Source organism: Pseudopodoces humilis, chromosome 15 (genome assembly GCF_049639895.1).
Source record: "Pseudopodoces humilis isolate 2021_Gansu_Grassland_sample_001 chromosome 15, ASM4963989v1, whole genome shotgun sequence".
NCBI lineage: Eukaryota > Metazoa > Chordata > Aves > Passeriformes > Paridae > Pseudopodoces > Pseudopodoces humilis.
The window spans coordinates 6130443-6154459 of record NC_142214.1 but is presented as its reverse complement, the minus strand read 5'-3'; the positions used below and the strand labels follow the sequence as shown (position 1 = coordinate 6154459).

The following is a 24017-nucleotide window of genomic DNA, read 5'->3' as shown; positions in this document are numbered from 1 at the left end:
TTTCCCCTCATAGCCTCAGAGGATGCAGCCTCAGTGTTCTGTGAGGCCAGTGAGGGGCACTTCTGGGGCTTTACAAGCCCGGGGCAATGGGCACCTCAGAGTCCTGTCCCTTGGGGTGCTGCTGGGAGCAGAGGCTCCTAGGCCCTCTTGCTTTGGAGAATAAGGAGCATTTCAAGCTGTGTTGCTCCTACTTTCTTTCCTCTCTGAATGGTCCTGCTGTTTGCCAGCAGGATCATGGCTCTTCCTTCACAGATGAAGTTCTCCCAAGCCCCAGTTCTACCCTGCTGCAGTTGTGACTAGGTGTGGGTAGGTATTTTCTGAGTTAAACACCCTTTATATGACACTAAAGCATGAGCAGTTTTCAGTATTTGGGGGTGTGTCAGGGTTAAGAGGTGCTTTCACATCTCAGAAACACTCTGGTTCTTAAGACAATTTGGTTTAATTTAAAGCTTTTGGTACAGTGTCCCTGACTGCACGACTTGGGCTTAAATGTAATTAGGAAATTAATCTGAGGTTTTGTTGCTCTGTGGACTTGGAGCTGTTTATCTTTGTGCTCTGGTTGTTGCATCATTACTACCAGCAGTATTTGAGGTGACTATAAAACCTGTTTCAGGAGCAAAATGGAGCATTGTCAGAATAAATCCAAGGTTCTGCCATCAGAAGACAAATTACGGTGACGGATTGGAGGGGGTAGCCTCCGGTTTAGAATGAAATGGAATCAGAAAAGGAGCTGTTACTGAAGCAATGGAATCAAAGGGGAGAAGAGGATTTAAGGGCCTTTTGGCTCAGGAAAATCTGCTGTCCATGTAGCTTCAGATGTTTGTAAGTGGCATTTGCTCTCACTGCTGTTACCTGGTGCTGATACCGGTTGGAATCCTGGTGTTTGCTGGTTACATCTGCCTTTGGTTCCCTTCCTTAGACTGGCTGTGGTCAGTTTGGGCCAGTGCCACGTGTTCATTCATCACCTGGCTCGATGGCTCTGTAATCGTTTCAGCTCTGTAATTGTGATAGGCTTACAGATAAAACCTGCAGTAATTCCTTCCTATGGAGGGAAGAGATAAGGCTGACAAAGAGAAGAAGGGGTGAAGGGCAGCTGTTAACACCAAGAGATGGAATGAGGCGGGAGGTCGTTCTCAGGGTTGCCCTCACTCCCAGTCCATGCCCAGCAGCAGCTGCTCTGGCATCCCAGTCCCAGGAAGGCTCTGGGGACCCCCAGCGCTGCACTGGCAGAACTCCAAAGCCCTTGGGAAGGAGCTGACCCTCCTGTCTGCTCTAGTCAGTGTGACCTTTCTGCTCTGGCAATTGGCCATGGGTTGTAAATACTTCTTTGAAGACAAGAGGATCATGGCAGAACGTCGTGTGGGCAGCTGGTCCCTTCAGACACAGCTGTCCCTTACTGCTGGGAAGAGGAGATGTCTCTGTCAGGGGCTGGGCTGTGGGTGCACAGCATCTCTTTGCCTCTTCACTGCTCAAAGGCAGACTTTGCCCCATCCTCCCCTAGGCTTTCCCATCCTATTTTCCAAATGTCTTGAATTTTTGAGCTCTTACAGCCTCTGGATGCTGGTTCTACAGTCAGTGAGTTTTCCACCCTGTTTCCTCTCAAGTGCTGGTTGCAGTGGAAGGGCAGGCTTTTATGTGGCACTTGGTATTGGAAGCAGCAGCTGAGAAATCAGAAAATTTTGCTGAAGAAACAATCCACAAAAAGCTTTAAGAATGTTGGTGGGTTGGAGTCACACAGATATTTTGTGTGTTTTCCTGAGGTTTCAGGGCTGGATGTTGTGCAGGATCTGCTCATGGCAGCTCTTCTCCTGCTTATGCATCTTTTACATTCTTCCCGCTGTTTACAGATTCCTGGGTATTTATCCATTGCACAGATGAGCTGTGCTTTGCACCACTCCCTGCAGCCACTCTGGCATAACCATTGGTTTTCCTTCTAGGAGAACTTCATTCCAGACTGAGAGCCAGTTAACAATGGGAAGTGCTTTGGTGCTGCTTCTGGGGACCGAAGAGCGTGTCAAAACACTGATTTGGAACGAGGGATGGAGCATGTTTTGTAGGGCAGGGGTCACTCCCAGGTCAGGATTCCCACTGCAGAGATGGGTTTTTTCCCCCAGGACAAGATCCCTACCATGGGCACAGGTACCAGCCCCTGGGGATGGGCATCCATGGGCTCTGGAATCGTGTCCCCGTGGCACGGAGCCCACGATTCCTGGAAGTCACTGCCTGTGTCCCCTTTCTCAGAGCAAGGAAGGTGTGGGACAGTCCCGGAGGAATGGAAGCAGAAACACTGTAGCGAGGCAGTGAATGTGAGCAGCATCCCAGGGGCGATGCCAGCTCCAGCACCAGAAGCCTCCAAGGCCGTGCCAGGCTCCGGCAGAGACAAGAGCCAGCTCTGTGTCCGTGCCAGCCGTCACCTCCGGGTCCCAACGGGAGCAGATTGCGCTTGGGCAGGGCGAGGAACAGGCACAGCGGAAACTGGAGCAGGTCAGGAGTCAGTCTGTGCAAGGCAAGGTGGGGGCATGCTCCTGAGCTGGGAGGAAAGCTGGAAACACCACCATGTATTGCAGGAAGAAGTCACAAAATTCCCTAAAATATTGAAAATCTTGTGGTCGTGTTTTGGTGTGACCAAAACAGTCTCATCCCATGGGGTTAAGAACAATTTGTAGCAGAGAGCAGTAGCTCTGTTCTTTGTGTTTTTCTGTCATTCTCATGAATTTCACTCTTGGCACAAACCTTCATTCATATTTTATAAATTGCTTGTTTGAAAGTGGCTGTCCCAGTTTGCCAGTTCTCCGCTGCCAGTTGCTGCCTAGACTTGGAGCACTCACTGGAGGCTGCTGGGTTGGTGTTTGCAGTGGATACTTTCTGCTAGTGATTGTGGACTAAATTACGAAAGAAAGAAATTGTATTTATTTTATCACCCTGTGGAACATTTAAAATTTATCAAATGAGTGTTTACTGAAAGAAAACTATTCAGTGGGAGACTTTCTATGACTTCTAGTAAAAACTGTTTGTTTCTGAGAGCTGCCCTGGTAGATCCCAGAGATCTGTGCAGCTGTGGATGGCTCTGGAACTTTGGAAATATATAGGAAAAGTGAAGATTCCTCCTTGCACAGCTCCTCAGCCTCATTGCTTTGTGCAAGTTAATTTTCTTTTTGGAAGATTTTCTGCAAAAGAAAATCTCAGACTGATGCAAAGCAAGTGCCACAAAGCCACCTTGGAGAGCCTGGGCCAGCTGGGGAGGGCAGCTTGGTGCCACCACGTGCATGTAGTGATGTGGCACAGGGGACACAGGCACCTCCCATTGGGGTCATCATTGGGTAGGACATGAGCATTGACCAGAGTGATCTGCTCTCACCTTGGATGAGCCCAGCTCTACACCATGTTCATAGGAAAACAGCAATGGCAACGCTTCCTGTGGGTGTACTGGATCCTTTCCAGCTCTTTCTTTTCCTCCAGAGATCCAACATACAGCATGCACAGGAGGCAGATGTCCCATCTCCTGCTGCAGCAGAGCATTTTTGTCTGGTAAACAATTAAGAGGCAGATAGGGTCACATCACCCCTTAGTGGGTGGCAGTGGAGGCATGCCCAGTGGTGGCCTTGGCAGAGGCTGGTGGCCCTGGTATCGACCGTGGCTGCACACTGGGGACCAGAGCCCTGTTTGCCAGCAGTAACAGCAGTATGAGGGAGCTCATTGAAATGTAAAGGAACTGGCCCAGTTGTCATGGCAAAGACTTGTGACGGAGGTTCTCCGTCCATATTCTCCTGCTGTTACCACTGCTGCCTGCCTTCCCTCATCTGCCTGTGCTACTCATCCATGTCCAACCACAATCCCCCTGCGCCTGAAGGGCAGAGGGAGGGATGAGCTTCCCTGGGGAGGTCTCCCTGTGGGTGGCCAGCTCACCCTGGCCAGGTGCCTGCAGTGGGCAGTGCTCGTGGGTACTGCGGTGTGTGCTTGTGCTTCTGCTTTAAGTCAAGCCATTGCAATCCTGATTCTTCTCACCAGCGTTTTAAAGTGAGATTCAAAGTACCCTCTAACAGTAATAAAAATGCTCCCAGTAGTAGTACTTTACTGCTGAAGCACTCATGAGCAGCGATTCATTCAGCCTCCAGGCAACTGTGGAAAAAGGAATTGTCTCTTTTTGTCGGGCAGGGGCTGAGGTTTGACAGCAGCCCCTTGGTGTGTGAGTGGTGCAGTGCTGGGGTCCCGGGGGGCTGTGCTGGCTCCGTGCTGGCTGCTGGGGACTGTCCTGCAGCAGCGTGCTGGACTTTGTTCCCCGTCCATTGGCCCTTTCACCTCCCCTGGCCCCTTGTGCAGCCCCCGGAGAGGTTTTGCAGGAGAGGGGTTACGGGAGTGCAGCATCCGCACCCCGGGATCGCGAGCGACCGCCGCTCCCCGGGCACCTGTGCGGGATGGGAGGGCAGGCTCGGGTTGGCTTGGGTCAGCTTGGCTCAGCTGCTCTCGTGGTGCTGCTTGCTCCCCGGTTAGTGCAGCCTGAACAGAGGCCAGAAAGAGCAAGGTCACCCGCTGCGCTGTGGCTCGGAGCTCCCCAGTCCCCGCCCAGGGACGCCTCTGCAAATAGTGAGAACAAAGTCAGGTGCTGACACGTCCTCAGAAGTGTTGGGATTGGTTTGTAGGGACACAGACCTCAGATTAAGTGATTTGCAGTAATAGAAATAAAAGTAGAAGCCAGTTCCCCAGGTATTTATAGCTTCTGCCCTTTTCCCAGGCCACCAGGCCCCAGGCAGCTCGGGTGTCCACAGGGGTGGATTACAGCCATGCTTTCCACAGGTGTCCTGGTGGCTTCCCTGTGCCATCCGAAGGAGAAGGGAGCCCATCCTAATAAGTCAATAATGTTTTCTGGGATGAGCCCCTGTTTCTGCTGAAGGGGCCAGTCTATCATGTTGCCTGGGGCTGCTGGGGGCTGGGTGGACCAGCTGAGCACCTCATGACAGGAAAGGCAGCTGTCACTTCCCAAACAACTCTAGGGGCAAAAGAGAAGGGTTAAGTCAACATGGGAGAGTCAGTGCAGAACCAGCAATACTGGGACACTGACCATGCTGGCACGGGACACGCTTGGTGTGGGGAGGGAGCTGTGGGCAGCCTTAGCCAGGGCATGCAGCCAGGCACAGGCACATTTTCCATTTGGTGTGCCTGCCCTGAGATCTGGGTGCTCCTGGGGACACGTTTGGGGTGTGCCTGGGCTGGCAGAGCCCTGCCCAGGCTGTGCAGAGCAGGAGAGCTGTTTGAGAGCTCCATGCAGAGTCCCAGCCGCCCCTCACGCACAGGGCATGGCAGCAGTCATAATGATCTACCTTTTGTGTCTGTGACAGGCGCTTCTGACGGGATGGCTGCCTGATCCAGCCCTTGCTGGGGCCTGGAGAGTCTGGTCATAGACCCAGGGAATGTTTTTTTAGGAAGGGGCATTGAAGCCCATTTCATTCCTCTCCCCTCTGTGGTCAGGAACACCTCCCACTAGACCATGTTGCTCCAAGCCATGTCCTGCCTGGCTTTGTCACCTATGGACGGGTGGTGCCTTCTGGTGGGTGACCTCTCCCTGTGCACCAATATCCTCTGGCAGGGACTAGACATGGGCTGGCTGTAGCCAGTGGCTTTGGGAAGAACCTCGGGGCAAATCCATCTGTGTTACATCAGCATCTTCACCTTCCAGACCCCCATCCCTCTGAGTGCTTCTGCAATTGCCGCCAGCAGGAGCCATCCCTACAAAAGCCAGAGGGCAGGCTGCAGATCTCCAGAATACATTTTACGGAGGATGTGTTCAGTCCCTGGGATGAGGTGGGAAAACCCTGGAGTTTGCTTCCACCCCCCCGTGCTCTCTCTGCCTGGGGTGGATGGAGGGGGCTTCTTTTCTCTCCCAAAATGACACGACACTTCTTTCTCTGGTGTTTTACCAGCCCTCAGCATTTTGGCTGCTGTTACACATTTTAGCTGTGTTTGCTTCTTTGCTGGTTAGGAATGGCAGAAAAAAATGCTTTGACCTTGGCCTGTGTGCTGAGAACAGAGCCCAGGCACAAGTTTCTGTATCACAAATTTCCTCGTGAAGGCTCCTGCCTCCTCCCCCTCGCGCCAATCAGCAGAGCAGCGTCCGCACATCTCCCAGCCAGCAGGGAGGGCTGGAATGGGATATCTCGGCAGCTCCACTTTCTTCTTGAAAGGGAAATACAGGGAATGCATTTTTGTGCTGATTGGGTTGATATCTTTCATCTGGGAAGCAATGAGGTGTATTAACTGAAAATGAAATCCCCCTGCAAAGAGAGCTCGGATGATTTGTTGTTTCTCTTGAATCGTGTGTGTTCCTGTGCACATTTGTGGATGTTCATCATCCTCCCATGAACACCACACACAGATTATGTGTGTGTTCTCTTCTGTATGAGGAACATCCCCAGCCCTCACCCTGCAGGGTTCCCTCTGCAGCTGTCCCTGGAGCGCAGGCACTGTGCCGTGTGCTGCCCGCAGGAAGGAGAGGTGGCTGGAGCTCCATGTGGGCAGCACAGGGCTTGGTGTGGGATCGGCATTGCTGCTTCTCCCTGCTCAGACACTGAGAACCAGCCCCTCAACTCACCCCCACTCCCTCTCCTGCTGTCTGGCAGTGCCAGTTCTTAGCAGAGCAGGGCTGGGGGACGTGTGTCTGGAGCCATGTGTCTGCTGTGGGCTGTAACCCCCGTGGGCTGGCCTGGGCTTTGTCCCTGTGCATGCTCCTGTGCTCCAGAACATGTGACATCGTCCCGATGAACTCAGCCTGTTCACATGGATTTCATTGTTCTGGCTCTCCGTAATTGGCTTTGTTTTCAGGTGTTCCCTGTGGTCAAAAAGTCTTTTCCCTGGTAATAGGATCTTCCCCTTACAAAGAAATCTATTACTTCCCAGTCTGCTCCCCAGTCCCCTGGAGCATCTTTAAATGGTTAGAAAAACAATAGCAGCACAGGGACTTTTTCCCTTTCTTGTTTACAGCACAGCCTCTGCCAAAGTGCCGGGTCCTTGATTCTGGGCTGTGTTGGGGGTGGTTTGAAGAGGGAGCAGAGCACAGTGCTGGGAAGCCAGGACAGAACATCCCACTGGAGCTGTGCTGAGGGTTGGGCAGAGCTGAGCTGAGATGGGAGCTAAGGTTCCAGGGGGCAGCTGTTCTCTTCTTGTTCAGTTCACCTTCCCTTTTGCCATGTGGGTGCTTAAACCCTTGGATTATGGCCCGAGTTGAAGTAGTTGTCACGTCCAGCAGGGAGAAGGTGGCAGCCTGGGGTTAGCAGAGTGGCTGGCCAGTCCCTCAATTGCAGTGAGTGGAGGGGCCCAGCGTGTCCTGCAGGATCTCCTGGGATCAGCGAGGATCTGTTAACTCCCGGCCATGCTGTGCCCCTGCCCTCCTATCATTTCAGAGCTGGGGTCAAGGAGAGTGCGCAGCCACTGCGGCTGCGGCGTGTCCTAAGATGACTATCTCCCTGCTCACTCAGAGAGACTCTGGAGAACACTCTCAAGGCTGGGAAGCCTAAAATTAGATGTGGCATCTGTGTTTTGGTTTGCAGGCAGGCTTGAAAGAAAATGATTCCTGGCTGCTTTCATTCCTCGCCTGCTTGGGAAAGCACGGCCAAGGGGTAGTGGGCAGGGCTTTGATCCCCGGCGTGCCACGGCTCTCTCTGCACATCTCCACCCAGCAGGGCAAGTCAAAACTCCAGCACGGGTCTGTGATAACGGGAGGACCACCCATGCCCACAGGTCCCTGGAGTCAGCCGGTTGTAGGGCTCTGCTCTCTGTGTTTTCCTGGGAATGCTCTCAGCCCCCAAAACAACAGGTCTGGTTGTCCCTGCCATGTGTCACTACAAGTGGCATCAAAGCACTGTTTTCCAGTCCATGCCTGTCTGGGATACCCTGGGTTGCAGGTGTGTGCACTGTCATGTAGCATCCATCCATCCATCTGTCCATCCATCCATCCATCCATCCATCATCCATCCATCCATCATCCATCCATCCATCTGTCCATCCATCCATCCATCCATCCATCCATCATCCATCCATCCATCCATCCATCCATCCATCCATCATCCATCCATCCATCCATCATCCATCCATCCATCGTCCATCCATCCATCCAACATCCATCCATCCATCATCCATCCATCCATCCATCATCCATCCATCCATCCATCATCCATCCATCCATCCATCCATCATCCATCCATCCATCCATCATCCATCCATCCAACCATCATCCATCCATCATCCATCCATCCATCATCCATCCATCCATCCATCATCCATCCATCCATCATCCATCCATCCATCCATCCATCATCCATCCATCCATCATCCATCCATCCATCCATCATCCATCCATCCATCATCCATCCATCCATCCATCATCCATCCATCCATCATCCATCCATCCATCATCCATCCATCATCCATCCATCATCCATCCATCCATCATCCATCCATCATCCATCCATCCATCCATCCATCCATCCATCCATCCATCCATCCATCCATCCATCCATCCATCCATCCATCCATCCATCATTCATCCATCCATCATCCATCCATCCATCCATCCATCCATCCATCCATCCATCCATCCATCCATCCATCCATCCATCCATCCATCCATCATCCATCCATCCCTCTCCATCCATCCATCCATCCATTCATCCATCCATCCATCCATCCATCCATCCATCATCCATCCATCCATCCATCATCCATCCATCATCCATCCATCCATCATCCATCCATCATCCATCCATCCATCATCCATCCATCATCCATCATCCATCCATCCATCCATCCATCCATCCATCCATCCATCATCCATCCATCCATCCATCATCCATCCATCCATCCATCCATCATCCATCCATCCATCCATCATCCATCCATCCATCATCCATCCATCCATCATCCATCCATCATCCATCCATCCATCCATCCATCCATCATCCATCATCCATCCATCCATCCATCCATCATCCATCCATCCATCCATCCATCATCCATCCATCCATCCATCCATCATCCATCCATCATCCATCCATCCATCCATCCATCCCTCCCCTCCATCCAAGCCTTGCTGAGGGGCCAGTCCTGCCCTGCTCCTGTCGCAGTCCTGCCCTGATCCTGCCCCAATCCGTGTGCATCTGGCAGATGTGGGCAGCTGTGAGCCACAGGCATGCCAGGAAGGCCGGGCCGAGGAGCGGGGGGCATTGGTGGGTGTCAGCCAGTGACTGTGGGTTGCTGGGGAAGTTGCTTTTATGCTGCCTGTTCTGCTGAGACTGGGGCTAAGAGTTGCAGGGAGACCTGGCACTAAATCTGTGAAATGTTCATTTTAATTAGTGTGTTTATGTCAGGGATGACTCACAGCACGATCCGCTTGGAGGACACGGGAAGATGATACTGTTGCACAAGTCGTGAAGTCTCCTGTAGGAACTCTGTGCTTTGCCAGCAGAGATTAAGGGAAATTCTGCATCTAGAGCTTGTACCCACTCCCAGACGTAATAAGGGGAAGGGTTTCTGTGCCCCTGCAGTTGTGTCTCCGCAAAGTTTTGGTTTTGGTATAAAGGTTATAAAAATAACCCAGTTTTGCCGGTGAGTTGTGGGACCTGCCCTGCAGTGCTGCTGCAGTGATCCCTGCTATTCCCCACTCACGAGGGGGGCTGCTCCCCGAGATGGGTTCTGCTTCTTGCTCCAGTCCCCTGTCCATCCCCAGGGCTCTGTGCTGTGCCAGGGGGAGGGTGCTGGCTCGGCGGAGTGCCTCCCCAGCTGGGTGCCAAATCCGTGGTATTTGTGGTCTCCTCATGTTTCCATCGTGGGTCCCGCCCTTGTTGTTGTCTGGTTTTGCCTTGTGCTTCCTCCAGTGGAGAAATAAAAATGCAGAATTTGCAGCACTGGTTTCCTTAGTAATAATTCCACTGCCAAAGGAAGCGGAAAAAATATTTTGTGTTTTAAATATCTGAGTCTGGGAATGAATCCTGGCATCCCTCAGCAGCCCAGCTGGGAGCCGACAACTGACCTCTGGCCACCAGCATAACTTGATCCTTGTTGCCAAGTTAAATTCCAAATACATTTGAAGTTCCATGTGACACTGATTGGAATCATTCTGCTTTGGCTTTTTCTTGGTAGCCCTGTACCAGATGCTGTGGTTAGCTGGGGGTGCTGGGGGGCCATGGTAGCCTTGGGGGCCACGTGGCCAGTTCACCTGAGGTGCTGTGCCCCATGGCTGGACACTGGTACAGTGTTCTGTTCCTCTGGAGATCCGCCTGGCACACCAGATGTGAGAAAAGCCATCAAGAATTTACATCCCCTCTTCCAGAGCATTTTGTAGGCATCACTGCACTTGATTGTGGAAGAGAGAAAGGTAAAAGTTGTCCTGCAGGGAGAGATGTTGGTATGTGGCACCACAAGTCTGCACCCTGGATGGTTTCATGGGAGCTGTAAGCCTGTACCTGCATCTGGCATCATGGCAGTGTCTCTTGGAGCATGAAATATATGTATCAAGTGTCTCATTATTTGTGATTTTCTTCACAGGCATATTTTCTTTTTGTGAGCAGAGGAGATGGATTTGAAAATGGAAGATTATGGTGTGGCTTAAACTAACTGCATAAATATCAGTGAGGACAGAGTGTTTCCTTGGGAAATAAGTAGGGTTCTCTGTGCAACAAGGATGCCAAGGTCCTGTCCTTGGCAACTCCAGGTGATTCTGCAGTCACCAGGAGGATACAGTGTAGGGCTCTGATGGCCTCCAGAGTGCTCCTGAGGGCTGCAGTCTTGCCTGCAGCCTTCCTGCTCCTTGTTTGCTTTTTCGTCCCCTTTGTGCTTCATAATCAGGTGAGTTCCCATCTGAAGTGACCTTGCAGTGCACTTGTGCCATCTCTTTTTGTAGGTACCTGCTCCATCTGGGGTGGATCAAGTGTTCCATCTTCTCTGAGCTGATTTATTTAAGCTGCTCCTTGAGCCTCTGGCTAGACATCAGGCTTTGAGGCAGAAGTTTTGGTGTCAGCTGTAACCAAATGTGGGCAGCAACCTCCGCTGTGGCCACTGGTGAGGTGCAGAGACTGCAGGGTGGCTTTGCCCAGGCTTTGTGTTCCAGGTGTAGCAAACCTGCCAGCTTTCACCTTTTTAAGCTCATTTTCTGCTTCTTCCTTATGGATGATTGGAAGGTGAGAGCTGGGGATGGCCATTAAATGAGGGGACTCCCCAGCAGGCTGGGTCACGCCGTGGCTCTGCCACCTGTCCCATTTACAGGTGTGCAGTGCCTCAGCCGGTCAGGTGGCAGGTTGGGGCTGTCTGCTGAGTGCAGGGACAAACAAAAGTGGCTGGGTCCATGCATCTCCAGGCCTGGAGCGCAGGAGAGAAGAGCCAAGGGCTGGGAGTGGTGGGGGGGATCTTCAGCTGCAGTGGGGATGCGCTGTGTGAAAAATAAACTGTCAAAATAAGTAAACAGACTGTTTGAAAACAGAAAAACACTGACTTTAATGTCGAGATTTGGGAAGGGATTTGTGCAGCTGTGCCTGTGGAAGCTATTTGTGCCCCTGGGGCTGGGAGGTAGGGCCAGGGCTGGAGAGCCAAGCCTGCTCCTGTGAGTAGCTGGGGGGAGGACATTTGTTTTCTCTGAGGTGCACTCCTCCTGCCAGCCTGCACTGCTGGGATGCTTGGAAAACCCACTGTCATCTGCTAATATTTATTTAAATCCGGTGAGGATCCAGTTCCTATGTGTGTTTACCAGCCTGGGGCTGGTGCTGTGCCCTGCTCTGCTCTCAGATGCTGTTGTGCCTCTGCTGCCACCGCACACAAAAACAAGGCATGGGCAGGCTGGAAACACACTCAAGTGTTTCCACACAAGTATTTAGCAGAAAGGACATGAATTCAGTGTACAAAGCTGCATGTTTATAGATTAAATGGCTCAAAGTGTTTTAACAGGTGAACGCTTTAAAGTTTCTGTGCAGGCGTTGTCTGGATGAGCATGATGTGGTGGCTGTGAGTGCAGGCTTGGCTCGGCTCTGGCTGGAGCCAGCAGCAGCCAAATGACAGTGCAAGGGCACAGCAGAAGTGGCATCAAAGCACTGTGTGGAAGGATGTGCCCAAAGTAAGCAGTCGTGCCCTTTGCTGAGCATGGGTTTGGCCCCTTCATGGGAGTTACAGAATTTCATCCAGGCAGGAGCCCCACAACTGCACTGAGGGGAAGCCAGTTAAATTTAATATTGCATTAGAATGTCATGCACAGGTGATGCTGTTTTAAAGGCAGAGATTCCTCCTGATAACATCAGAGTGCCTCAAAAATGACAGTACTTGAAATGACTGGATAGGGTTCTGTGTCACCTGAGTTCATGTGTGAGTGCTGGCTCAGTTCTGAGCTCAGCATCCTCCTGAGCACCTGAGTCTGTGAGGGAGTGCTGGTTCAGTTCTGGTCTCCACACCCCCCCGAGCATCACAGATGTGCAGGTTTTGGGCACAGCACAGTGAAGGTACAAACCCTGTTTCCTCAGGGAGTATGGGACTAGGGTGCTCTGCTCTGGGGTTCCTGTGTGGGATGAACTGGGGGTGTGTGGCAGCTGCCATCATATTGTCCTGGTCTGGCTTAGGGGTGGGAAGTCGTGGGCTGCTCCTTTCGAGCAGCCTGTGCCAGCTGTTGTTGAGATGGAAACTTTCTTTGTGGATCAGGAAAAGTGGTTGGCTCCTCTTTTACCAGTGCTTGTTCTTGGCTTTCTGGGGATGTTGTGAAATGTGGCTGTTTGGTGAAATTTAACTAATGACAAACAAATGCCTCATTGCAAAATGAAGTTTCTACTCCCCAGAAATACATGCGTGTGAGGGGAGCTCAGTAAATCTTCCATTTCCTTGAAGAACCCTTCTGAAATGAGAATAAAACTCATCCTGGAGCTGTAGAAGAGATACTGAGGTTGTTTTTCCCTGCCCCTGAAAGCCACCAAGCTCCTTTGTGGCAGCTGCAACCTTGGCCTTCGGGGAGCGCCGGGTCTGGCATCGCCGCCGCCGTCAGCGCGTCCCAGTTGTGTCTGCCCTGGAGCGCTATCACCCTGCTTTGGGCTCAGCAGCCGGGCTGACACTTGCCACATATGGCACCAGCTGCCAGCCCCCGCAGAGCAGGGCTTGTTTTGGTCTGACCTGAGCGCTGCTGTGGCTCTGTGGACACAAACTTCACCCAGAGGAAAGCTTTGGAGCCGCCGGCGGTGAGCTGGCCACCGAGCCGCCCCTCGTAGCCCTCCTGTGTCCTAAACAAGGGTGAGGAGCTGTGGCACTGCTGTGCACTGGCACCTTGGGGCAGGCGGCTCTGCCCAGAGCTCTGCTGGCCCTGCTGCCCTGCAGCTTCTCCAGGCACCTCTTTGGCTCATTGGCCAGTGTTATGTATTACCTGCACATTTTGAGAATGCTCTGTAAATGTCCCTTGGAAACTGGAAAATGGATCGTTAAGGGAATCATTAGCATAGCTCACTCTGAGTTGTTAGAACATTTTTACATTATGGTTTTCTTGCAGTTCTCTCTCTAAAATAATAGAAAAGGCAAATTGGCGTTGTTTTAAAGTCAAGGGCATTCCCGGGCAGATGCTTCAGCTCTGGGCAGTGGCTGCTGGCAGGGAACCACATTGGTGCTGCAGGGCCTGTGGAGAGCCCCTCCCCACCTGCATAAACACCACCTGCATAAACACCATCTCCTAAACACCATCTCCTAAACACCATCTCCTAAACACCATCTCCTTGGGGTGCTGGGGCTGTGCACACCTTGCCAAGCCTTACCCCAGGAGGAGCCTGTCCCGTGGCCAGGAGTCCCCTTCCATGTCAGCCAGTGTCCTCCAGTCTCCATCAGTTGGTGGCAGTGGGGACAAGGGTGGCTGAGCATGGAGGGGTGTGTAGGGAGCCCTGCCCAGCTCCATCCCGTCCCTGGCAGGGGCACATGTACAGGGTACACTCGATGCACACCTGCTGGAGGGTGTTTCTAACTTGCACAGCTCTTCCCATACATGAACAGCTCTTTAAAAGCTGTTTCAGAAGCCACTCAATCACAAACCTGCTTTGCAGTTTCAGATAATTAATGCTCAAAAACAGCCCAGGGTCCTCTGGGAGTCTTGTGTCTGTTGTCACGACACCTGCTGAGAGAGGCCCTGCTGCTCATGGCACACAGCACTGAGCGTGGGGGAGACAGTGGAAGCCTTATGGTAGCAGGGAAATGAGCACTGTTGGATTTCTGACTGCACAGAGAGGAGAAAAGAGGTGTTTGGTCATTAGCAGAAAGGGATGTGTGAATCTAAAACACACTGGATAAATAAGACATTTTTATCCAGGCTTTTCTATGTGCTGCTGGTATTCCTCAGCAGGGTCTGCTCTCCAGCAGCCCCTCTCACCCAGTGCCAGTAGCACATGGCATGGGGGGATGTGGGAGGACCCTGAGATGGGTGGTGGGATCACACCAGGAGCACAGGAGGGATGCCATGTAAGACAAGAAAGGAGGACGAGGGTTGCAACAGGACTTGACTGTGGCAGGCACAGTGCAGCCAACTGTGTCTCCTCCATTGAATCAGTAATTCAAGAAAATCCTTGGAAATGGAGACGGCTGGGGAAGGCTGGTTGAGCTGCATCTACAGATGAGTCACTGATTGCTCCTGTTAAAGAGATGAGAAATCACTCAAAAAGTTTTTGCCATAAGAACTGGGGATGAAATTGCTGTTCCAGTTACTGATCTGAAACTGAGGTGGGATCTGCACAGCTTCCAGGTGAGGGACAAGTGAGGACAGTGAGGCTTTTCTGCCTATAAAGGTTTATTCAAGAAGTCCCATCTTTGTCACACTCACTGTTGATGTAACCTGATTTCTCTGAGCTCACCTGCAAGCAACAAACAATGCCAAAAATGAAAGGGGATCTAATTTTACCCAAAAGTTGTGGTGACTTGCAGACTGCTAAAAGCTAATTGCCTCATCCAGTGGTTGCAGAAAAATGAGTTCTGGTAATTAACTTAACGTGCTGGTGCTTCCCAAGCTGCCTGCACATGTTGGCTCTTGATTTGGATAAGCCCCTGTCATCCTGCCATGCCCTCTGGAAAAGCAGTTTCTCCATGGATCTGATAAAACAGATCAGATCGGGTTGGGGAGGGGACAGGACCAGCTGAGAGGGCAGAATCTGGGTGTTTAGAATGGTGAGGTGTTGGAGTAGGGGAATCAGGCACTGGGGACATCTGGGCATGGTGGTTAACGTGGCATCAAGGGGTTGGCAGTGCCGTGCTCTGCCTTGTTTGGCGCAGAAGCTTCATTATTGAAGTCAAAATTGCATGAGCACTGCAACAGCCAGTCTCAGTGGCCTTCTCTCCTTAGGCTGTGCTGTCACTGTGTCACTGTCACTGTACTTTGTCACACTTTGTCACACATTTCCCACAGTGGGGCACCCAGCACGGTCTCTGCATGGTCAGGGCCGGACCTGGCTCGGTTGTTGCTCTCTCTCTTGCTGCTCAGAGCTTGGCTGATCCATCACTGCAGTTCTGGGTTTGCCATGACCGTGTCCTGCCCCCATTTGCTGACCCTTCTCTTGCTGTCTGTTTTATGCTGCAGGTTGGAGGCTGGCCGTGACCATGTCCTGCCCATTGACTATTACTTCCCACCTCAGAAGACCTGTTTGATCTGTGGAGATGAAGCATCCGGGTGCCATTACGGAGCCCTCACATGTGGGAGCTGCAAAGTGTTCTTCAAACGGGCAGCTGAAGGTAATGGGGACAGAGGAGAGGTCACTGCCCCACTGTGGTGGCATTCTAAGATCTCTTAAACTAGAAAAGGAGAAAAATCAAGGATAAATTGATTTTTCTCTCCTGCGTTTGTCATTTCATTTTACCGATTGCTCTCAAAAAGTAGCCAAACCAGTTTGCAAAAATACATTTATTTCAGCAGCATTGAGCAATCTCATCTTTTAGAAGGTGTCCCTGCCATGGCAGGGGTGTGGACCAAGATGGTCTTTAAGGTCCCTTCTGACCCAAATGTTTCTTTAATTCCACAGTTATCCTAGTGACCTGGTGAGCCCCTGGAACAGTCAGTTCCTGCTTCTCTTCTTGACTCTCCAGAGTGCTTTAAGCTCCCATCAGCCCACCTGTGTTCTCAGATGCACAACTGCCAGTTTAGGGGAGACTTTTCCTCTCCTGTGCCCTTCCAGAGCCCACAAACAGCACAACCCTCTGTCCATCAGGAGCCGTGCTCTGACCTTGGGGTCCGTGATCCTTCTCCCCAGCCCGTGAGAAAGCAACTTCTCTTTCATGTCCAGGCTCTCCAGGGATAAGTGTGAGCCCAAATGTTCCCTCTCAACAGGGAGGTCTCTGTGCCATCTTTCCTCAGGAATGAACATGCAGAAGCGCCCAGCCCAGCTGTTTCCTCAGGCTGTGCCTCAGCAATGTCTGGTTTCTACCTGCAGTTCAGAGTTGAGGTTCTTGGGCACTTGGGCAGTGAGACTCTCTGTTGTGGAAGCTGAACTGTCCAGCAATGTAATGTGCTCATGAGGCTTGTGTTCAGGAGAGGTGAACCAACACAGTTGTGAACCAGCACAAGCCATCATTCTTCCTTGGTGCTAACACAATTTATGTGGGCACTGCTGGCAGCTGGCCGTGGTGTCCTCGGGAGAGGGCTGGCAGCAGAGGTGGGGACAGAGCTTCTGTCTCACCATGACCTTCCTCATGCCCAGCCTCTCCTTTATGGGAGCAGAGGTCCCAGGCTGGGGGTGCTCACCTGCTGGTGTCAGACTGCTGCTTTTATGTCAATCAGATCAATTTTCATTATCCTGCCTCTTTCTGGAGTCATGTTTCCCTCATTCCTCTGTGCCAGGAGCCAACTTGCCAGTCCTGGTTCTGAGAAGAACAGGGGCTATACCACAGGGGACATCAGTGTTGGATTGTTGCCAAAAAGGGCAGTCAAATAATAGTTAATACATTTTGCATATTTCTCCCGAGTAAATCATTTGCAGCTCTGTCTGTGCTGCACACCAGCTCTGTGTCAAGCCAAGTGGGTTGGCTTGTGCAGCCAGAGTAAATAACAGATGCTTGTTTAAGTCAGCAAGTTATTGTTGATTTATAGTAAGTGGAGTCTTGGCTCAGTCAGACGAACTGCTGCTGGAACGCCCGTGTCTGCGGGCGGGAGCTGTGCTCCCCTGGCACCGGGGTGGGCTCTGTCCTGTGGGTGACAGGATCTGGAGGTGTCCACAGGCAGAGGGACAGCCCACGCTGCTCATGCTGCTCCGAGGCACGTGCCATGGAGTTGTTCCCTCTCCTGATTGTATTATATCATTAATTTAAATGGTATTTATGTCTCTTCCTGGCTCTTCAGCCTCGCAGTGTGGCAGAGGGTTGGGAGCGTTTGGTCGTGTTGGGGTTGGGCTCTCTGGCTTTCCTGAGGAGCTGGATGTGTGTGCAGGGGGGCTGCCAAATTGTGAGGTTTCATCTTACGTTACCCCGAGGTACATGGGTAAGTCTTTATTTTGGAAAGTGACAATAAATTGTGCTCCTTTATAGGTACTGAATGCAGGGATGGCAGGTGATGATTTCTGTTCTAATTTTTGGTGAGTTTCCAGATAGATCTCTTCCTTCTTAAACCTGAGGAGCATTACTGAAAGCCGATATTTCAGCACGTTCTCATGTTTTAAAGTCCATAAAACGCTTCTAAGAAAACCTTAGGTTGCCCTTGGAGACTTTACAGCAGTAGATCAAAATGCTTCCCCATGAGAAAAGAAACCTGCTACCTTCCTGGTGCTGGTGTCAAGCCACAGCCTTCAGTGGAGGGAGCAGCACAAACAGCATCCTGGAGGGGAGGGAAATAGCTGGGCACATCATTTCTTTTTTAATTATATTCTTCTGAGATGATAGTGAACTCACCTGGCAGGGATTCAGCGGTATTTAAGGAGGTTTTGTAGACATGCACTGGATTCTAAGGGGTGAGAAAGGGAAAAGATTAAAAAAAAAGTTGTGACACTGATTCTTCTTCCCTTTAGACACACCAAGGGGTTTATAGGCAGGAGCAGGTCACCCCTGCTTTGATGAAATATTTGACAGATTTGAGGGGTTTCACAAACCCAGGTTCAACTGCTTTTTCCAGAAAGATGCTGGAGGAGTTGTGCTCTCCCTTGCAGTCACCTGCCCCAGGCTCCCAGCAGGGACAGTCCAGAGGGCTGGGTGGCTGCCCTCTGACCAGGGCTGCTGCTCCTCTGCTGCCCTCAGAGGAGGGCTCCCCCTCCTCATTTGGTGGACAAAAACTCATCCAGCCCAGCACAGATACTGTTTTTCCCTACACAAGTAGGTGGCACACCTCTGTGGTGAGCATGGCTGGGGTGGGTTGAAGACGTGGGAGCTCAGGCCTTGTGATGAACAGGTTTTCTGTGGCAGAAAACTGCTTCAAACAAGGCAGCCCTTGTGTCAGTTAGCAGCCCAGGGGTTCCTGCTGTCCCATTGTGGATCATCGTGTCTCTGCATATATCCCTAGAGAGAAGCAGACCTTCCTTGTCCTCTGAGGTTTCTGAGATCTGGTGGCCACCTTAGCCAGCCCAGAGCTGCCTCAGTGCAGCATTCCTGGCCATGTAGGACGGGGATGCTTTGGGCTGTGTTCCTGATGGGGCTGCCTTTAAATAGCAGAGAGCTAAATGAAAAAAATAACACAGTATTTGGCAATTTTCCTAGCAGGCACCCAGCCAGGCTGCTGTGCAGGCTGCTCTGAGTGCTTCCATCACCCTCCATATGGATTAGTGTTCTATATTCTGACCTACTGAGGATTAGCCTTACACCAGAGAAATGTCTCTGGGCCAGCTCAACAGTCTCTTGCCAGGTTTCAAGATGACACCAAGTTAAATTGAACATTTGCAAAGATCTGTGCCACGTTATAAAAAGCTTTCTCCTCCTTCCCAGGCTGATGTGACACTCAAAGAAGTTGAGTGTGCAGAAGATTCAGTGGTGCTGCAGCACCACTATGCTCCAGTGGTGGGTTTCTCATGACTGGGTGTTATCTGCCTTAAAAAACAACGGGGAGAGCAAAAAGTGGGGCAGCCAGAGCATAGGGAAAGCACTCAGAGCTTTACTCTGGGTGTTAAGCTCACTGTAGCCATCCGGTAAATGGACTATTCAGAAAACAACTTTGCAAAGGTACTTCATCAGCAGTGGCTCAGTGCTGGCTCCTGGGAGCCTTGTGGCTGAGCCCTCTTGAGTTACCAACAGGAACATCACATGGGAGGGGTGCCAGCAGCAGACCCACAGGCTCAGCTCTGGGCATGGCCCTGCTGGTGACAGCCCCAAGGACCAGGGGCTTTCCAGGGGAGCTCTGGAGCCCCCATGGCTACATGAGACCCAGGGGAGTTGCTTTCACAGAAAGCTTGGCCTTATCCCTCAGCTATTAAAATTCTGTTTATACCCTGAAATATGAGGATCTCTCTCTTCCAAGAAACATTTACTGGTTTTTCACATTTACAGTCGTATATCTTGCTCCAGATGTTTGCACAGATTACTTTGTTGTCTGGAGGAGAAAGTTACTCTGGGCACAACAGCTCATGTGGCAACAGGCTGTTACTTAGATGATTCCCCTGGACTGAGCCACTCACCTCCATAAATCATTATTTTTAGTCAAGAGGAACTGGAGAGCAGTTCTTCCCCTTGGCTCCCAGCATGTGCTGTGGCCCCAGGAGATGAGTGGGAAGGCTCAGAGGTGGTGGAAGCGTCTTTCTGCCTGGTGTGAGGTGGCCCAGGAGGGGCCCAAGGTGGCAGGGACGTTCCTGGCAGAGGGGACATGGGCACTGCAGTGTTCATGGTGGGGACTGCTGCAAAGATGCTCTCTTGGGGTGCCTGTGCTGGTCTGGGAAAGCAGAGGGTGCTGTGTGTGACTTCTCTGCTCACCTGTGCACGTGTCAATCAGGACCTGGCTGGCTGGGGAGGAGCTGGGGCTTCTCTGGGGGACACCTGCAGTGTCCTCAGCTGGGCAGTGGTCCATGGGTGGGCACCTCGCCAGTGCCCTGGGGGAGGGACAGGTGGGGTGATGGGCTTTGCAAAGAGCAGGACTGCTGGGGAACACCAGAGAGTGGGTGTAAGGTTTGGACCTGTTTGTACAGGTTTGCAAAGCAAGAGGCTGTGCCTTGGAGTGACACGAGAAAACATCTCTGCTGTTTGCAGGGGAGAAAAGGAAAACAAATAAGTAGTTGCAGTGTTGAACTCTAGAGAAGGAAAAACCAGTGCATTTGTCTTTAAATAAAGAACAGCTGATTGCAAATGTCTCACCTTGCTCTGAAATGAAGAGTGAATTACCCTGAAATTAGAAATAGGTCTCTGTGTGTGAGACGTTTACTTCAGAGGGAAGGAACTCAACCACGTTCCAGCCACCCTTCGCTGTTCTCCCACTTTTTAGAGCTAGTGGTTCCTTTCCTGGTGGTTAAAGGGAAATCTCTGCATCCCCAGGAATTAGGGTGAGGTGAGCTTGGCTCATTCTCACCGAGCAGCAGCAGCAGCAGCATCATGACCAGTGTGGCTGTTCGGTTCTCTTTTTGCTACTGGTGAACAGCATAAAGCAAACAGGGCTCACTTGTGCAGGCCCAGGCAACAGAAAACAGGTTCCTGCCCCCAGGAGCCCGTCCATGAACCATTGAAGCTGGCCTGGCCATCTCAGCAATGTCACTGTACCGTGACCGTGGGGAGAGCTGTTGGCTGCAGCTCACAGCGTGTGCTGCTCCAGGGTGGCACTGCCATCCTGCAGCCTCCTCCGTGCCCTGTTTGTCCTCCGGGGTGCTCTGCCTGCTCCCAGCTCCGGGGGGAAGCTCCCTCTCCGTGTCCCTTCTGGGCAGTTCTGGAGCTGGGAGATGCTGCTGAGGAGGAAACAGCACAGTGGCCTCATTGAGCATGGCATGGACTCCCAAACCTCATCTGTGCTCCCCTTCCGTGGCTGCCGTGTCCCTGGCTACAGGGGGGATGAGCCCAAATGTTGGGATCTGTCCAGATCCTGGGGATGAGGAGAGTGGCTGTGGCGTGCTGCACCTGACACAGGGGAATTTGGAGGAGCTGTGCCTGATCCTGGAACATCCTTGTGGGGCTCAGCCAGCCAAATCTCCTTTCAGCCCTCTATTCCCCAGAAAGTAGGGCGCCCATTTGTGACTACCTAAGGAGGTTGAGTGGAGGGAGTGTGGCCTCAGTGCTCAGTGCCCCTGGCACAAAAATAACTCCCAAGTAACCCAGTTTCAGCTGAAGTTCACTGTTACTCATCCTCCTCCTCAATGAACTGCTGAAAGGGAGGATGGTGTTCGTACTCTCTTTAGGGTCCTTAGGGATTTAGGTGTCATCAAGGCTTGCCAGAGTATCCTTCCCATGGGAAATGAGCCAGGGAGAGTGTGAGAAGAGCTGTTCTGAGGACAGTATTGAAATGATCTAACAGGTGTGAGGTGTGGTGGGTAATGCAGGTGATGGCTGAGGCACAGGGTGGGTGATGATCCACTTTGAAGAGGACGCTCGTGAGAAGGTCAAACATGGAGTGTTTGTGCAGCCCCTGGGCGCTGTGAGAGGAGTGGGCTGGGTGCTGAGCCCTGCCAGGGGGGAACACTGGCAGCTGTCCTGCCAAACCTGCAGCCAGGCATGAGTGAAGGGGACCCACTGTGAAAGCCTCAGGCAGTGGCAGCGAGGGCAGCAGTGGTGGAGGTGCGGGGGTTGTAAAATCTGTGCACCAAAATTGGTGCATCTCATGTCAAAAGTGGTACATTAAGGGGTTGGATTCAGTCTCATCCTGTTCACAGATTTCTGATGACTCCAAAGGGCTATTCCTATAGGAATGCAGAAAGTAACCCCTTGCAGGGTGATAAATAAAGGCCATGGGCTGGTTTCCCATGTGGGCTGCTCGTGGGTCTATAAGCTGCACCTCTCTGCTGCATGCTGAGTCCAGTTTGGTTTGGAACAGCCCAAAGAACATTGGATAAATCCTGATCCAGTAAATGTGTTCAGTCTTGTCAAGAAAAGTGATGATTCTTGGCTTGTCTGGCAAATGGGGCAGTGAGAAAAAGCTGTGGCCTGGAGCTGCACAGGCTGCTCTCTGAGCGAGTGCAGGGTGAGTCTGAGGTATGGGTGACTCTGACCATAAGTAACTTCTGAATTTTCTGCACCTCCCCAAAACCCATGGCTGCACAAGCTCCCCTGTGCAGGGAGTTGCTGGTCCCAGTTCCCACCTGGCTGACTGCAGGTTCATCCCAGGGGATGGGGTGGCATCAGACTCACCTGTGCAGCAGCAACTCCCCAACCCCAATATCTGTAACCTGGAGACAGCAGACCTGACTGTTATTAATGGGTTGCACAAAAAAATAATTCAGTCCCAAAAAGTTCTGTACAGCATCATGATTACAAGGGAGCTGAAAGGTGAATATTGTGGCAGAAGGCTCAGACTGTGGGGTTAGGTGGTACCTGGGAGAAAACCACCAAAAGCCATGCAATAGATGGGTGACATTTAAAAAATGAGAACCAAACTCTCTAGACTGCTCTTAGTGATCCCAAAAGAGCCCAGCCCGTGTCTCTGTTGGTACCCAGCACCCATGTTCCATTTCTCTGGTGTTTCAGGTAAACAGAAGTACCTCTGTGCCAGCCGGAACGACTGCACCATCGACAAGTTCCGAAGGAAAAACTGTCCCTCCTGCCGCCTGCGGAAGTGCTACGAGGCTGGGATGACTCTCGGAGGTACGGCCGGGGTCCCCTCCTGGGTCCCTGCATGTCACTTGCTGTGTGAGCAGTCAGTAAGTGCCTGGAAAATGAGGCTGATGGAGGGTGATAAAACGCTCAGGAAACATTTTCAGGGTTCTAATACCAAAACTGTGAATTTCAATGGCTTTGTTTGTGTTTCAGGAAACATACTTTTCACTGATTTCAAACCTTGTGAATATAAACAAAAAATATGAGCAGCAGGGTGAGCTGGTTCTGGCTCCTGGAGCCTGAGACCAGAGCACTCCCCTCTTTTGATGGTATTATTCCAAGGCAGAAAGGGGCAATTTCTTGGTGAAATTACCTCAGTGTTTTCCTTTGCTGGATGGAAGCTGCTCCTGTGTCCATGGTGAGGGTCCTTGTTACAATTTGTTCCCAAGCCTGTAGCCCTACCAAAACTGACAGAGTGCCGACATCCAAAATCTGATTTCTGCTCATAGTCTATAAGCTAGTGTTGATCACTGGGTGAACTTGTTGAGTTCATTTGATGAAATCTTTCCTGTGTGCTGAGGCCCTGGCACAGGACGCCTGGGGAAGCTGTGGCTGCCCCATCCCTGGAAGTTTCCAAGGCCAGGCTGGACCTGGAGGAAGCTGGGATAGTGGAAGGTGTCCCTCCATGGCAGGGCTGGGACTGGATGGGTTTTAAGGTCCCTTCCAACCCAAACCACACTGTGACATTGGGGTGAGGAGGAAAATACCCTGGAAAAGGGGGCTGACAGAGCTGCCCCTGCTGGGGAGCCCTGCATCGAGGGGGCTTCTGGGGCTGCAGAGAGGAGCCCTGGCAGTGCCAGGCACAGCACAGGGGGACAGGGGCAGCCCAGACCGGTTGGGTGTGTCAGCATTTTGGGTTAAATCCTGACCCCATTGCTGGGATGGGCTGAGCCTCCAGAGCTGAAACAACACTGTCTTGAGGGACTTGTTACTGAAGTGGCTCTAATTTGTGGTTCACCAAGGAGCAAGGGGTTTAGTTTAATTTCTCCCCCAAAGGTCCCAAAAGGCAGTGCAGTCCTAACTCCTTTTTCTTAGCTTATTTTTAAGTGCTTTTTTCTGGTGAAGTTTCCTTAAGTGGGGGAAGACATACATCAATGCAACCCTCTTCTGCAGAACACACTGACAAAATTAATGCTAATACGAATACCCCACTCCCTTCTTTTTTCTTCAGCTCTTTGGGTCACCCTGACCCGTTCTGCCTGGTCTATTTTACATTTGGTTTGGATGTCGGTGTAAAGGCAATTGTTGCAAACAGGCAAGCTTGTGGTTGCCCACAGTAACCTCTCCCACGGTGGAGGCAGGGCATTTGCAATCACTCCCAAGCTCCAAGCAGTTGTTTTTAA

The 24017-nt window shown here is 51.7% G+C and overlaps 1 protein-coding gene across 2 annotated transcripts in view; it reads left to right on the top strand.

Moving 5' to 3' along the window:
- AR (androgen receptor) overlaps positions 1-24017 on the top strand; it is a 41092-nt gene that overhangs the window by 3262 nt on the left and 13813 nt on the right. For both annotated transcript variants that reach the window (XM_088062711.1, XM_005526150.2), the window contains exons 2-3: positions 15560-15711; positions 22546-22662. In XM_088062711.1, the coding sequence (XP_087918837.1) occupies positions 15560-15711; positions 22546-22662 (269 nt within the window). The remainder of the gene's footprint in view (positions 1-15559; positions 15712-22545; positions 22663-24017) is intronic.